Source organism: Momordica charantia (genome assembly GCF_013281855.1).
Source record: "Momordica charantia cultivar OHB3-1 chromosome 9 unlocalized genomic scaffold, Mcharantia_2.0 BLBB01000009.1, whole genome shotgun sequence".
NCBI lineage: Eukaryota > Viridiplantae > Streptophyta > Magnoliopsida > Cucurbitales > Cucurbitaceae > Momordica > Momordica charantia.
The window spans coordinates 23863430-23875925 of record NW_028275167.1 but is presented as its reverse complement, the minus strand read 5'-3'; the positions used below and the strand labels follow the sequence as shown (position 1 = coordinate 23875925).

Sequence of the window (12496 nt, the reverse complement as noted above, 5' to 3'; positions counted from 1 at the left end):
TATTATATGTATAATACGTACATTTGATGTATATCAGTAGTATATCTAATAATGTATATCATTGGGACATCTGATACTGTATATTATGGATACATCGAACGTATATCGAAAGTATGTCAGAATTATATCGGATATACATTAGATATAGATTGGATGTATATCATATACAAATTTACATCGGATGTAAATCAGATATAGATTTGATGTATGATATATAAATTGGATGTATATCAGATATAGATTTGATGTATATCATATATAAATTGGATGTATATCAGATATAGATATACATCAGATATATATCAGATATTATAAGGGTAAAATTGGAATAATAAAAATTCCGAAAATAAAAATTCAAATATTTTGCTATATTTGAAATTTTGAAAAGCTGGTGACATTTTTTTAAATACATAAAATATTTTTGCTACCCACTACAATTACCCAAGTAAATATAGATGGACGTAAAAACGATAGTATTTAGTAAAGTACTATCGTTTTTATAATATGTATATATGTTATATATATAAAAAAAAAGATTAACTAAAGATAAAATTTCCCCTAAGAGGCAAAGTTTTTGAAACTTGGTTGAACCGTTGTGTGCAAGAACACAATACAACCAATGAAACAAATTTTAATGTTTTAAGAGACAATTTCTCACCTTCTACTATTCTAAATAATCATATTTCAAATGTAAAGTAGATTTTTGAATCCCATATTGTTTTTCAACTATAATAATAAATCTCTAAACCTATTAATTTTTCTATCTGCAATTTTTCATCTTCTTCCTTAGGAAAAGTAGTAAACTCTATCACATATAGAGTTCTATCAATATTCATCCCCAATTATCTATGCATACCTATTAAAAAAAAACTCAAACAAACCACAAATATGTCAATTATATTTATAAATAAGTAATTGATGCATATCTAACTTAAGCATAGCTCAACTGATTAAGGTATATATCCTCGATTGAAAAGTCGTAGGTTTGAATCTTGACTCTCACATGTTGTTGAACTAAAAAAAAATAATCGATTCATATTTAATCCATCTAACAATCTAGACGAGTTGACCATGTAGCTATCCTTTTCATCATTCAAATCAATCTGAGATAATATACAACAATTATGAGATCAATAAACAGTCTCTAAATGCTACCATTATTTTCAAATCCCAAACAGCGAGGGTTAAAAATGGAAAAAGAATAAAAGTTTGCTTTCATCTCATCCAATTGAAGGAAAAAAGACAACTCTATCCAGACATATTTTAAAATGATTCAAAGTCAGTTCCTATAATTTCCCTTAAATAAAAAAAAACATTAAAATCCATTTTTGAAGCTTGAGTTGTCTAAATTCTAAAATGACGATGGGCCCAATTTCCAGCAGAACTAATCGGCCCATAAAGCCCATGAAAGCAAGCCCAACTGCCTCAAAAGGAGGAAGAAGACGACGACGCGCTGTCGACTATTATTACATTACATGAGGGACCCTCTTTCAAGTCTCAACTCAATAACTCACTTCCAATTCCAATTCCCAACTTCCATAACTGCTCCTCTCACAGAAACTCACATCCAATCCCTCTCTCACGAACGCACAACTGATCTTCGATGAAGTCACGGAAGCGAAGGCCGAAGCGGAAACCGCAACCGCAATGGCAATGGCAATCGCAGTGTCCTCCCAAGAAGAAGCTCCGTTCTCAGCTGCCTCGTCGGAAACGGACTCGGATTTCTCCTATTCTCTGCTCGCCGTCGTCGGATTCGGCTGCTCGCTGTAGGAGCTTTGGTTGCGTTTCTTCTTCCTTTCCTGCGGAGTCCAGTTCCGGTTCGTTCCACGGAGGAGGAGGAGGTGAGGTTTCTAGCCAACTCGACGCGGTTTTTCGATTGGAGCCTAATGCTGTGAGTGCGAGGTTGAATTTGAGGAAGAGGCGGTTCGGTTCTGTAGAATTGAATTTGGATGCAGCTTCCAATGGAGGAGCGGGAGGTTGCTTTAAGGAGGAGTGTGAGGTTAAGAAAGAGAGGAAGGAGGTTGGAGCGGGGAGTAATGTGGAAGTGTCTGAGTCGTCTTGTGTGGAGTCCAATTCTGGAGTTGATTTTGGTGTTCTCGGACGAAGTAGCTCAAAGTCGAAGAGTAAGAGTGATTCCAGGAGAAGTATTGGAGAAAATGAAGATCAAGCGGATAATGGAATTCTGAAGTTCGAAATGACTGATGCTGATGTCTCGTCGAAGCTCTGTGGAAAGGAAGCTGTTCCACTCACTCCTTGTTTAGAGTCTTGCGCTGAATCTGTCTTCGAAAGCGTCTGTTCGTTCGAAGAGAAAGGATTAGAGGTAGAGGAGAACAGAGTATGGGAATTTCAGTTACCTGAGATACCGAGAAATGGTATCGGCGAAATTTTCACTGTTTCGAGGTCGAACTCGACGATAGAACAGTGGCCTAACGGCTTGAAGTTTGAATCGGATCTTGCTTGCACGGAGCAATTCTCTTACGAGGATGTCTCGGAATACTCTAGCCAGGCGTTTTCCGAGCTTCAGTCAACTATGAATTCGGATACGGACTTCTCAGATTATACTCCTTCAATTTTCTTGGAAACCGGAAGCGAATTTTCAGAGAGATCGAACGAAGAGGAAGCTCCTTCATCAACATTTACCTTCTTGCTGCAGTACAGACGAGAGTTTCTAAGATTAACCGCCTCCCAAGACATTAGCACCACCTCGTCTATTGAAGAAGAGAATGTAGATCAATCTACGGTAAAAATTTTCATGCTTCCTTAGCGTTTCATCTTCAACAAACCTGCAGCTAATCAAACAACTTATATTTTTTTATTTAATTAATTTTAACTTAGATTTTGAGATTCGAAGAATTGGACGATGAAGAAAGCTATCAAATGCTCAGAAACAGAGAAAGACGGCAATTGATTATTGGCGACTATGTAGAGGAGTACCGCTCCACGACGGATTATGGCGATCTCATTCTCCAGCAACGGTCAAAAATGGTCCAATGGATAGTTGAAGTAAGTCCTTGATTTGAAACCAACGTGTTACTCTCAATTAATTCGGATGAGACATCGCACCGACAGTCGATTATCATCATTAATAGCTTGGTTATCTGAGACGTAGGAACTATACCACATTGTCATTTTTCAACGTGCACTGAATGACTAATTAATTATTACTATGGCATAAAATTAGTTCTCTGCCTCGTTTGATATGGAATTTAATCCATCAGTGTACTTTAAATGTGAAGTGTTCTCTGGAAAATTTTCGGTGGGTCTGACCAAAGAAAAATACGTTGAATTTGAAGTCCATGTTATCGGTTCTTCTATTTTACAATATTCACTGTTTACCATCTGATTGTTTATTATTATTCTTTTTTTATCTATGCAATTCCTATCACTCTCCCTCTTTAATTTAAATGTAGTTATAACAATATCCTGGTTAACAATACAGACTCAATACTGTGATACACTCCCCTACTTAAAGCTTGTAGCTCATGATTTCATTCATGTTAAATAGTTAAAAGCTTTCCAAGTTGTAAGAACTTTCTAACAAATGAGGCCTGCCACGCGCACAATGCATTTGGCATCTTGAATCAGTAAAGTCTAACAATCTGTCCTGTAACCATCCAACCATTTTTTCATTTCATTTTTGCTTCTGCTTAGCCACACTTTTATCTTAAGAATAATATAATACATATTCATAACAGCGAGACCTGTGTTCATGAGTACTGAGGTGGTTGGGACTTTCTTAGGATTCCAATGTAGTTTCATTTTCATCATTATCTCCAGTTTACAAAATACCTTCTTTAATTTATAATTTTGTAATCTTTTCGTAAGTAAAGTCTTATCATCAAGTTCATTATGTAACTTTATTTTGTTGAATGATGTAGCGATCAAAAGATACCAAACTTCATCAGGAGACAACATTTTTAGGAGTCGCACTCCTCGACCAGATTCTGAGCAAAGGATTTCTCAAGGCTGGAAGAAACCTTCAAATTTTGGGCATAGCATGTCTTACTTTGGCGGCTAGATTTGAAGAAAATCAGATATGCAGCAGGTGACTTTTTTTTTTCTTTCGTCTATTTGTGTGCATCTCAGTTTTTACATTTAACAATTGTGGTTCCTATCTACTATAACTTATATTTACCTTCATTAGTCTATATTTGATGAATATTGCTTGGGAAAAAGCTGTATGCTATTTGGTTTTCTTGCTCCAATCCAATTCCTTCTGATTATTGTGTCCAGTGACTAGTAGGTACCAACTCATTTGATCCTAACTCAAACTTATACTCAATTTTACACCGTTGGGGGTGAATAAAAGGGTGTAAAATTGAGTATAAATTCGCCGTGCCTCAAAGCTTCGCGTTCACATGAACCAAATAATACTGTCACATTGTGATTATATCATAGTTCCTCTTTAAGCCTGTTATGTAACAAATCATAGCCATAATAATGTCCATACACACCACCCGTATGGTACTGTAGTCAAATATTGCGACAATAATATCTTGCAGTGCTTAAGTTAACAACTCGTGCACAGAAGTGACCCGACCCACCAAGGAAAGATTTCATAGTGGACCACTTCAATCATATATGGTCAGATAATAAAATGATGATCCAATCGTCAATGCATCGAGGCTGTTATATAGAGCTCTTAAGTTGAGTCAAATGTAAATCAGTTTTGTAACTTTTTTTGTCAAACTTCCTTTTATTTGGTCTTCATTTATCTTTGTACTTGTACTTTACATGAACAAAGTTAAAAGCATCGTGTGTGTTCATTAAATGGAGCCTTGAGAATTCCAAGCTGGTGGGTCGAGCTCCGTGGATATATATTGAAAAAGATATGATATACTGATTGATTTTTTTTCGGAATTTCAGTTTGCGGCAAAGGAATTTCAATGTAGGGAGCAACACATATAGCAGATCTGAAGTTGTTGGTATGGAATGGCTTGTTGAAGAAGTCCTAAAGTTCCAATGTTTCCTGCCCACTGTTTGCAACTTCTTATGGTACATCCCTTGTCAAACTGTAAATAACATGCTTTATTATTTTCTCTTAATAATTTGGTGTTGGAAAATAATCATAGGTTCTACCTGAAAGCTGCTGGAGCTGACTCAGATTTGGAGAATCGAGCCAAGAACTTCGCATTGCTCGTTCTATCTGACCGAGTCCAATTTTGTTATTTTCCTTCAACTATTGCAGCTGCCCTTGTCATCCTGGCCTCCCTAGGAGAAAAACAAGATACACCACGCCAACGAGTAATCGAGGTAATTCTTTATCTATGTATTTACCCACAATGTATAATACAAATAGGTATCTTTAAATATAACAGAAAATTTAAAATTTTACAAGAACAGCTTAATCTGAGTTCAATCCAGATTATAATGGAAAGTACACTAATAAAACTCATATTCATACAATGTTTTGAAAATTGGTGATATTTAGTGAAATTTCTGTTCTTAATCTCCATGCATATTTCATTCTGTGCAACTTAATCTCTCTTAACTAACATCTGGTGCATTTGTTGGTTTCACAGACGCATGTCAGAACAGAAAACGATGATCTGCCCGAATGTATCGAGGTATGACCAGTCAACTAGATTAAAACTTAATTCCTGAATTCACTCTTAAAATCAACTTGAAGAAGTTACTGACATTGTACTAATTTTTACAGAGCTTGGAGTGGCTATTAAAGTTTTTATGATGCCTGACAGCAACAGCAAATAAATAATCTCTGTTGCGATTACAGTAGCAGTGAAGGTAACCCTTTCTCCCAAAAGCTAAGACATAAAATTCTGTGTTGTATAAAAAAAGAGATCATGGACTGTCAAAAATATCCTTAGGCCAAATAGTCCGATAATATTTTTCGAGTTTCTATACAAGGATGAGTCGAGTCTAAAGCAAATAGCATTTAATTTTCATCTACATGATTGAATAATTCATTAGTGTCGTTTATATTTAGTGTCAATTTACAAGTTGTATGTTGTTTGATAAACAAAATAGCCGTTTAATTTTTTCATCTACATGATAAGTTGATTGTTTGGTACCTCAGCTATGAAAACAGCGATTACAGTGAGATTTTTAATGCACCAAATCGATGTAAACTGTAAACCATGGAAGTCATTGCTCAGCTAACCTCTTCTATTTTTGCCATCTAATTACGTTTTGTGTTTATCTTTTCAGTTGGAAACGTCAGATTGTTGTTTTGATATCAATTCATTCTAATTAAAGCACCAAATTAAAAAAGAAAAAGAATAAAGTGATTCTAAATGGCAAAAAGAAACTGTAGAAATATATTTATAAGTTATAAATTACAAAAGTTAAATGAAACAGTATACAATCAAATATTGAAAAAGTAATATTTCTATAACATTTCAACGTCCACAACAAGAAGAGCTGTATAAAGAAGGGTAAACTCTGTAATTGGAGCACCTCTAGATGAAATTGTATCATACAGCAAATGAGGGGAAGCAATTTAATTCACAAGTGTGGGTTTCGTTTCATGCATATATGATTTCGGAATTTACTGTCTAGGTGAATTAACTGGAACTATAGCAGGCTCCCCCGGTAAAGGCTCGTCGAGATGGAGCTCGGCAAAGTCGTTAATGATCCCGGTTCTTTCGCGGTATATATTCTCCTTTTTCTCCTCCTCCGCTTTCTCGACTTTTGCCTTGGTCATCTGGGTCACTTCTTCAGCAGCTTTTGCGACTGCAGTTACAGCATTTGAAAACCATGATGCTCCAGTTAGCACATAATAGTTGCTCATGAGTGCGGTTCCTGCACTGCTTGCCTTCTGCTCGGCGACTGCGAGGGCAGTTTTCGTCTTCTCGGAAACCTGGAACATTTCGTCCATCTCCCTGACCTTTTCGTTTACCACTGCTGTTCCTGCAGTTATTTTCTCGGTTATGCCCATCTTGCGGTCGATGGAAGCAACAGTCGCAGAAGCATTCGATGTTAGGTGGAGTCGTTCATCGAGATCTTTTGCCTTATTGATAGCATCCTTCCCCAAGATGAAGCCCTTGGCAAGCATAGTACTTACCACATCTTCAGCCCGGTTCGGGGCAATCCCGGTAACAGTTTGCCTTTTATCCTTAAAAAATTTATTAACATTTAAGCAAAAGTAGGTAACTCAAAATACGTCTATCAGGGAAAAAGGTGAAAAACAAAAAACGCCCGCCTTCACTCGCACGTCGCTCTTTGTACAAACATCAACTACATACAAACAAATGACAAACAATAAAACAAAACAAAACAAAACACAAAGACAGCTACTCAAGTTCATATGCTTCCACTCCATTGAGGAGGAACAAACAAGTATTCAAAACTTCTTCAGACATCTGAAGCAAACGATCGAGCAAGGACTGAAACATGTGATTTCATTTGTGTGTGCAAAAGAATTCAAGGGACGACAGCGATACGCACATACAGGGGACATTCCATAGTCATATATACAAGGCAGAATATTACCATGATTGATGATAGAAATTCAGGTGGAAGATGGTAATTCTCAACCAGAGTAATTGTTACAGAGAGATCACCAATTTTTGCTCCCTGAGAGATGAGAGAGAGAAAGATTAACAAAAACAGGCATAATAATAACAATAATAAAGAGAGAAATGTAGGCAAAGGAACATTACTGTCAAAAGTATTGCAGTATCTGCCCCTTGGGAATCCTCATAAGTAACATAAGCAAGCTGAGTATTTTCAGTTTCTCTGTACCAAAAATTAAAAACAAAACCAAAAAAAAAAGTGATTCTTCTGCACGAATTTTCAAAATAAACCAACACTTGGAATTTTTATAATTACTAACCTCTGCATTTCAACATAAAGGATTTCACCAGAAAATGAGAAGAATTCTTCGATATCTCTCTCGGAAGTATCTTTTGAGATATTGCTAACCTTCACAGTTCTCATCTACATAGGGATTGGATCAAAACAAACAAAATTTGAAAATGGTAATGTTATTTCTTCACTTAAGTTTTAGAATCTAGTGCGAGTGATTTTCACTCCATTCAGTTCATCATTTAAAATAATTAAGAAATTAGAAATTGGGTTTTAGAGGTTGAGATTCAGAGAACTGATTTGAGAAGAAGGGAATCATTCGGGAGAGTCTCTTCCCATTTTTCTCTAGAGATTCCCTCAAGAAGCAAACAGAATTATAGGCATTCGTAGGAACCAAGGGAATTAGAAAGCAAATGTGGCATTACAATTACAATTAACAATTGGCGATGATGAATGCATCAGATTCAGATTCAGATTCAGATTCAGATCAGATCTGCGTGGAAACTCAAAGATTTGCAGAGGAAAAGGAGAAAAGGAAACTGACCGACATTTCTGAAAGGTGTGAGAAGCAGGAATCAGCGATGGCGGAAGATGAGAAGGAGCGGCGGCAATGGAGGAGGAGAAGAGAAGATTTTTGTGGAGAGTGGAAACAACAGATACGGTTGGTTGGTTTTGCTTTTGCTTTTGCTTTTTCATTGTTATTCACTACCAGCGTGGGACACTTCGTCTTTTGACTTTCCTTTGCTATCTCTTCTGTTTAAATACTATTTTTTAGGTTTTCTAAATCCTTTCCGTTCCGGATAAAATTTGTGTTATTTGTTTCGAAATTAGAACTAACATGGTCGTTTTTAAAAAATTTAGGTGATTAGGGAGTGGAAAAATTAAAAGGAATAAAAGTTGAAAATACACCCATCAAAATTAACGTTTTGATAATATAGATAACAAAATGAACATACGGGGATCAATAGAACTATATATATGAACTAATTAAAAACAATTGATTAAAAACAGAAAAAATAAACTTTGAAAATTATGTTTAGCTTAAATTAGAAATTTGGTAATGTAGTTTAGGAAATTTTTCAGTTTGCCTCCTTATGATTTCAAAAGTTCCAATTTAGTCCTTATGATTTCAAAAGTTCCGACTTCGTCTCTATGATTTAGTCAAATTTCACAAATTGTCCTTGTCGTTATTATATTGACAAATTTTTTTTTCAGTTAGTAGTTTTCTTTTTGGGTAACTTGACTATATAAAAGAGTAAAAACTAAAAGAAAATAGGTAGGTTTTTCAAGTGGGTAAAACATAATTTAGAGACATTTCTTTGTTCGTTAGATATGACCAAATGAAAACTAAGAACCAAACCACCATGACCAAATTGAAACTTTGAAAATTATATGGGTCAAAGAGTAAATTGAAACTCTTAAAATAATTGGGACAAATTTATAAGTTCACTTTATATTTATTCAGTCAACTCAAGGAGTTTATTACAAGGATCTTTCAACTTTATCTATAATAAATTTGTGTGGTTAATGCTCCTTCAAACAGTTGTATGCTTTTGTATTTAAAAAAGAAAAAGAAAAAGTTGTATGCTAAATGTAAATGGACTAAATGTGGGCATGTTAGCTCACCCGATTTTGTATATAGGTTATAATTTACTCAAAATAGTGACCATTCAACCAAGTTAGATTGGCTTGAAATATCAATCCTAATTTAATGGTATAGTTAAATCCAGCCACTAATATTCTTATCTAATAACTACCAGAGTTTAATTGCAACAATTTTATAATCTCGTGAGGTAATTCCTCAAATCGTAATTTAGTTGTGGTCTTGGTTTTTTTTCTCTTATTAAATTGATGGGCATGATGCCGACATGTGGAAAAAACACAGAGAAAAGAAAAGTCCGTTTGCATTAATGCATAAAGGTGAAATGATGGAGGGTCCAACAAAACAATTATGTCCAGCTTTTCAATATCATGACTAATAATTTCTTTCATTAAAAATAATCTGAGTTCGTCTACTAACGTTAAATAATTATTTATAAAAGAAATACAAAGAAAATATGTATTCTCGTAATATTAGAAATTTTCTGAATAGAGTCGAGATAACCAACCAATTGATTGGACAGAGATTGTGACAAAAAGAACCTCTAAATCTATGGAAGACTTGCAACAAAAAGAAAAGAGAGAGAGAGAGAGAGAGAGTGGAAAGCAAACTTTCCTGTAAACACATCAACAAACATTCTCATCAATAATAAGACCCATACCCACATGCTAAATGCAGTGATGAATATCTCCATATTTAACCAATAAATTAAAAAAAATAAAAAAAAATTCTTCAAAGTGAGTAAAAATTGTCTGTTTATGTCAGCTTTCTCCACCAAATAATCTTGTTAAAGCTGTTAAAGAAGTTTTAAAATTCATGTAGTTGAGATATTGTGGAAGTGAGTAGTAGTGGGGAGCATTTTGATCCAAAATTCAGACTTTTATATTGATGATTTCACTACTAGACATTTGTGTAATATGAGACGAGATAAATAAAAAGAGAAGCATACCATTTGAGAGCCAGAAGGGAGTTTAATCTTGCATATCTTATCAGAATGGAGATCTGTGAGGGATACCCTTCCTTCTGCGTTTCCTTGGTCTTGAAGATGAAGGGCTAGCTTTGATCTCTTCTATGGACTCTGCAATTGATATGGTTGATTCCAATTCGCTTGCATTTGTTTCTGGGCTGGTTCGCTCCTTGTACGATAAGTTACCGAAATCCAGGCTCGGAGATATGATGGTTCCAATGCTCTGGCCCTTAACCTTCACTGAGTTTACAGAAACCTGTTGTTTTTACAGCATTTGAAATGTTAACAATTAACAATCTGTGTGTGATGTGATAGAATAGAATTGCTTAGAATATGGTCTCTAGTCTTGAGCACTCTGCTGAGCAACAGAGTTGTGATATGATCCATATATTTTTGTACCTTACAAGCGACTGAACAGAAGCGATAAGGATCTTGAACATGTCTACCGCAGTCTTCACAAGAACCGCGGGACTTCGCCTTTGGTGATTTAGTGTCGACGGATTGACGGCGGGAGTTGAGATGAACAGATACTTCACCATTGACTTTATATGTCTGCAGAAGAATCAAGCAACGGGGGTTCCAAGTTAGAAGGAATAGAGATGGAATGCCATAGGAGAAAATAATAGTTAGCAGTATTACAAGTTTGGTTTGATTGTTTTCCAGATCCTATCCAATGTTTCAAAAGTGTTCTCAACAAGTGGAAACTAAAAGAAAGAAAGAGTTAATAAACAAACTTTATTCCCAAAACTAAAATTGGTATCAGAAAGGAGGTACTAACAAACTAACAAATTCAAAATCAAACTTCTGAGCTTTCCTCTAGAAATGGTAACTTCCATTTTGCTGATAAATTTGGCTAAAAAGATTCAAAAACTTGTATGTTAATTGTTAAGAATGAAAATCTCATCTCAAATCTCAATGATAGCACAAAGATTGAATTCAGGAACCTTTTCTATTAAAGACGATGGAATTGATTTCTTACAGAAGTTGTAACAAGGGAAAGAATGTATTATACATGAATCTCTGAACAGCGAAAGAATTTCTCCATGTCCTGAACGCGCACAACATCATGATAGACATATTTCCAGATATTCACCTGCCGATGAAGATCATGAACTCTACAATTCTTGCAGAAGCTAATACTACAATCAATGCAGAATTTATTTTTCTCATTTTTCCGTAGGGTGGGATGAAGATCGCAAGAAGTGAAGAATTTCGTATTCAAAAGTGTACCAATCCAGTCCGTTTCCATTTTCTTTACTAAAAAACTCGCATATTACCTACAAAACCAAACACATCCATCCACCGCATAAGATTCCTTCATCCAAACAATCGCACCTAATTCTTGAAAAACTGCAGAGAAATCCAAAATTGAACTACGAATTCCAATCAATGACCATTCAGTTAATGACTCAACTCCAGCAAAATCGAACTTGAATTCGAATCCACAATACAACATAACAATCAATCGCATAGGTATAGAGATTCAAAATTGAAGAACATTAGCAATCTCGGAAACTCAAAAGACACTAAAAAGTACACACACATCCACAAAATCGAGTGTTCAAGTGGATACAATACTCAAGCAACAACAAAAACTAGTTAAAAGAGTTCGAAAAGACATTCATCGAAAACTAACCAAATGCTCACAGAATCTTCCGATTGGAGACGGAACTGAAAGTCTGAAAAACCAGCACACCAGCGTCGTCAGGAATGCAGAGAAATCGGCGGATTGATTGGTTTAGGCTCTGCAAATGGAGGAAAAACGAAGAAGAAAATGAAGATTCGGGGTGAAAAATGGAAGAAAAAAATCTTTTACGAGTTCTGTATTCAGTTCTGTGTATGAATGGCTTTTTTTTCTTTTTTTTTTTTTTTTATGCACTCATTAGGCAGGAGGAGGTGGGCTACGATCGGCATGAAGGTGAAGGCATGCTGGCCGTTGGATCAAGGGCGCATCGGACGGCCATGGATGAACCCCTTTTTCTTTTTTCTTTTTTCTTTTTCTAATTTCAATGAGAATGTGAATGCAATCTTTTTGGTCGTGTGGGGCCGGAAAGTAAAGGTTCTTTTCGGGTGACACGTGGCTATTTACGACAGGCTGTGAGTTTTTGCCAGCCGAAAAATACCCGAGATTTTAGGACGTGGAATTTCCTTTGACTTCAGAC

At 35.5% G+C, this 12496-nt stretch overlaps 3 protein-coding genes across 11 annotated transcripts; 1 reads left to right on the top strand and 2 right to left on the bottom strand.

The window, feature by feature from the left end:
- The first annotated feature begins 1478 nt into the window (after window positions 1–1478).
- Window positions 1479–6109, top strand: SDS (Cyclin family protein). Its single transcript, XM_022291081.2, has 7 exons — window positions 1479–2740; window positions 2836–3003; window positions 3879–4045; window positions 4867–4995; window positions 5073–5253; window positions 5523–5567; window positions 5660–6109. Exons 1-7 carry the CDS (start codon window positions 1604–1606, stop codon window positions 5687–5689), a joined length of 1857 nt encoding a protein of 618 aa, XP_022146773.1. The 5' UTR covers window positions 1479–1603; the 3' UTR covers window positions 5690–6109.
- A 223-nt stretch (window positions 6110–6332) lies between these two features.
- Window positions 6333–8507, bottom strand: LOC111015963 (RNA-binding (RRM/RBD/RNP motifs) family protein). Of its 3 annotated transcripts, none has more exons than XM_022291175.2 (5): window positions 8312–8507; window positions 7796–7899; window positions 7623–7698; window positions 7453–7536; window positions 6333–7075 (listed from the first exon to the last, which is right to left on the bottom strand). In XM_022291175.2, exons 1-5 carry the CDS (start codon window positions 8315–8317, stop codon window positions 6509–6511), a joined length of 837 nt encoding a protein of 278 aa, XP_022146867.1. In that variant the 5' UTR covers window positions 8318–8507; the 3' UTR covers window positions 6333–6508. The 3 variants fall into 3 exon arrangements, with proteins under 3 accessions (XP_022146867.1, XP_022146868.1, XP_087973177.1); XM_022291176.2 differs by having other exon boundaries at window positions 8316–8507; XM_088117051.1 differs by lacking the exon at window positions 8312–8507 and having other exon boundaries at window positions 7796–7905.
- Window positions 8508–9812: 1305 nt separating this feature from the next.
- On the bottom strand, window positions 9813–12196 carry LOC111015876 (protein RGF1 INDUCIBLE TRANSCRIPTION FACTOR 1). 7 transcript variants are annotated; one of them, XM_088117052.1, is made up of 5 exons: window positions 11971–12195; window positions 11347–11611; window positions 10734–10886; window positions 10317–10590; window positions 9813–9982 (listed from the first exon to the last, which is right to left on the bottom strand). In XM_088117052.1, the coding sequence occupies exons 2-4, from the start codon at window positions 11581–11583 to the stop codon at window positions 10357–10359; spliced, it is 624 nt and encodes a 207-aa protein (XP_087973178.1). In that variant the 5' UTR covers window positions 11584–11611; window positions 11971–12195; the 3' UTR covers window positions 9813–9982; window positions 10317–10356. The 7 variants fall into 7 exon arrangements, with proteins under 7 accessions (XP_087973178.1, XP_022146743.1, XP_022146744.1 ...); XM_022291051.2 differs by adding an exon at window positions 11612–11684 and having other exon boundaries at window positions 9813–10590; window positions 11347–11427; window positions 11971–12192; XM_022291052.2 differs by having other exon boundaries at window positions 9813–10590; window positions 11347–11427; window positions 11565–11611; window positions 11971–12192.
- Between the last annotated feature and the right edge of the window lie 300 nt (window positions 12197–12496).

Excerpts from the sequence above, each read along its gene's own strand:
- SDS (XM_022291081.2), top strand. The coding sequence starts at position 1,604 with ATGAAGTCACGGAAGCGAAGGCCGAAGCGGAAACCGCAACCGCAATGG. Across the intron at positions 4,996-5,072 it reads ACTGTTTGCAACTTCTTATG|GTTCTACCTGAAAGCTGCTG; the intron begins GTACATCCCTTG and ends AAATAATCATAG. Across the intron at positions 5,568-5,659 it reads ATCTGCCCGAATGTATCGAG|AGCTTGGAGTGGCTATTAAA; the intron begins GTATGACCAGTC and ends TAATTTTTACAG.
- LOC111015963 (XM_022291175.2), bottom strand. Across the intron at positions 7,537-7,622 it reads ATACTGCAATACTTTTGACA|GGAGCAAAAATTGGTGATCT; the intron begins GTAATGTTCCTT and ends CTCATCTCTCAG. Across the intron at positions 7,076-7,452 it reads AATTTCTATCATCAATCATG|GATAAAAGGCAAACTGTTAC; the intron begins GTAATATTCTGC and ends AAATTTTTTAAG.
- LOC111015876 (XM_088117053.1), bottom strand. The coding sequence starts at position 11,583 with ATGGAAACGGACTGGATTGGTACACTTTTGAATACGAAATTCTTCACT. Across the intron at positions 10,887-11,346 it reads TTCGCTGTTCAGAGATTCAT|ACATATAAAGTCAATGGTGA; the intron begins GTATAATACATT and ends ATTCTTCTGCAG. Across the intron at positions 10,591-10,733 it reads TCTGTTCAGTCGCTTGTAAG|GTTTCTGTAAACTCAGTGAA; the intron begins GTACAAAAATAT and ends TAAAAACAACAG.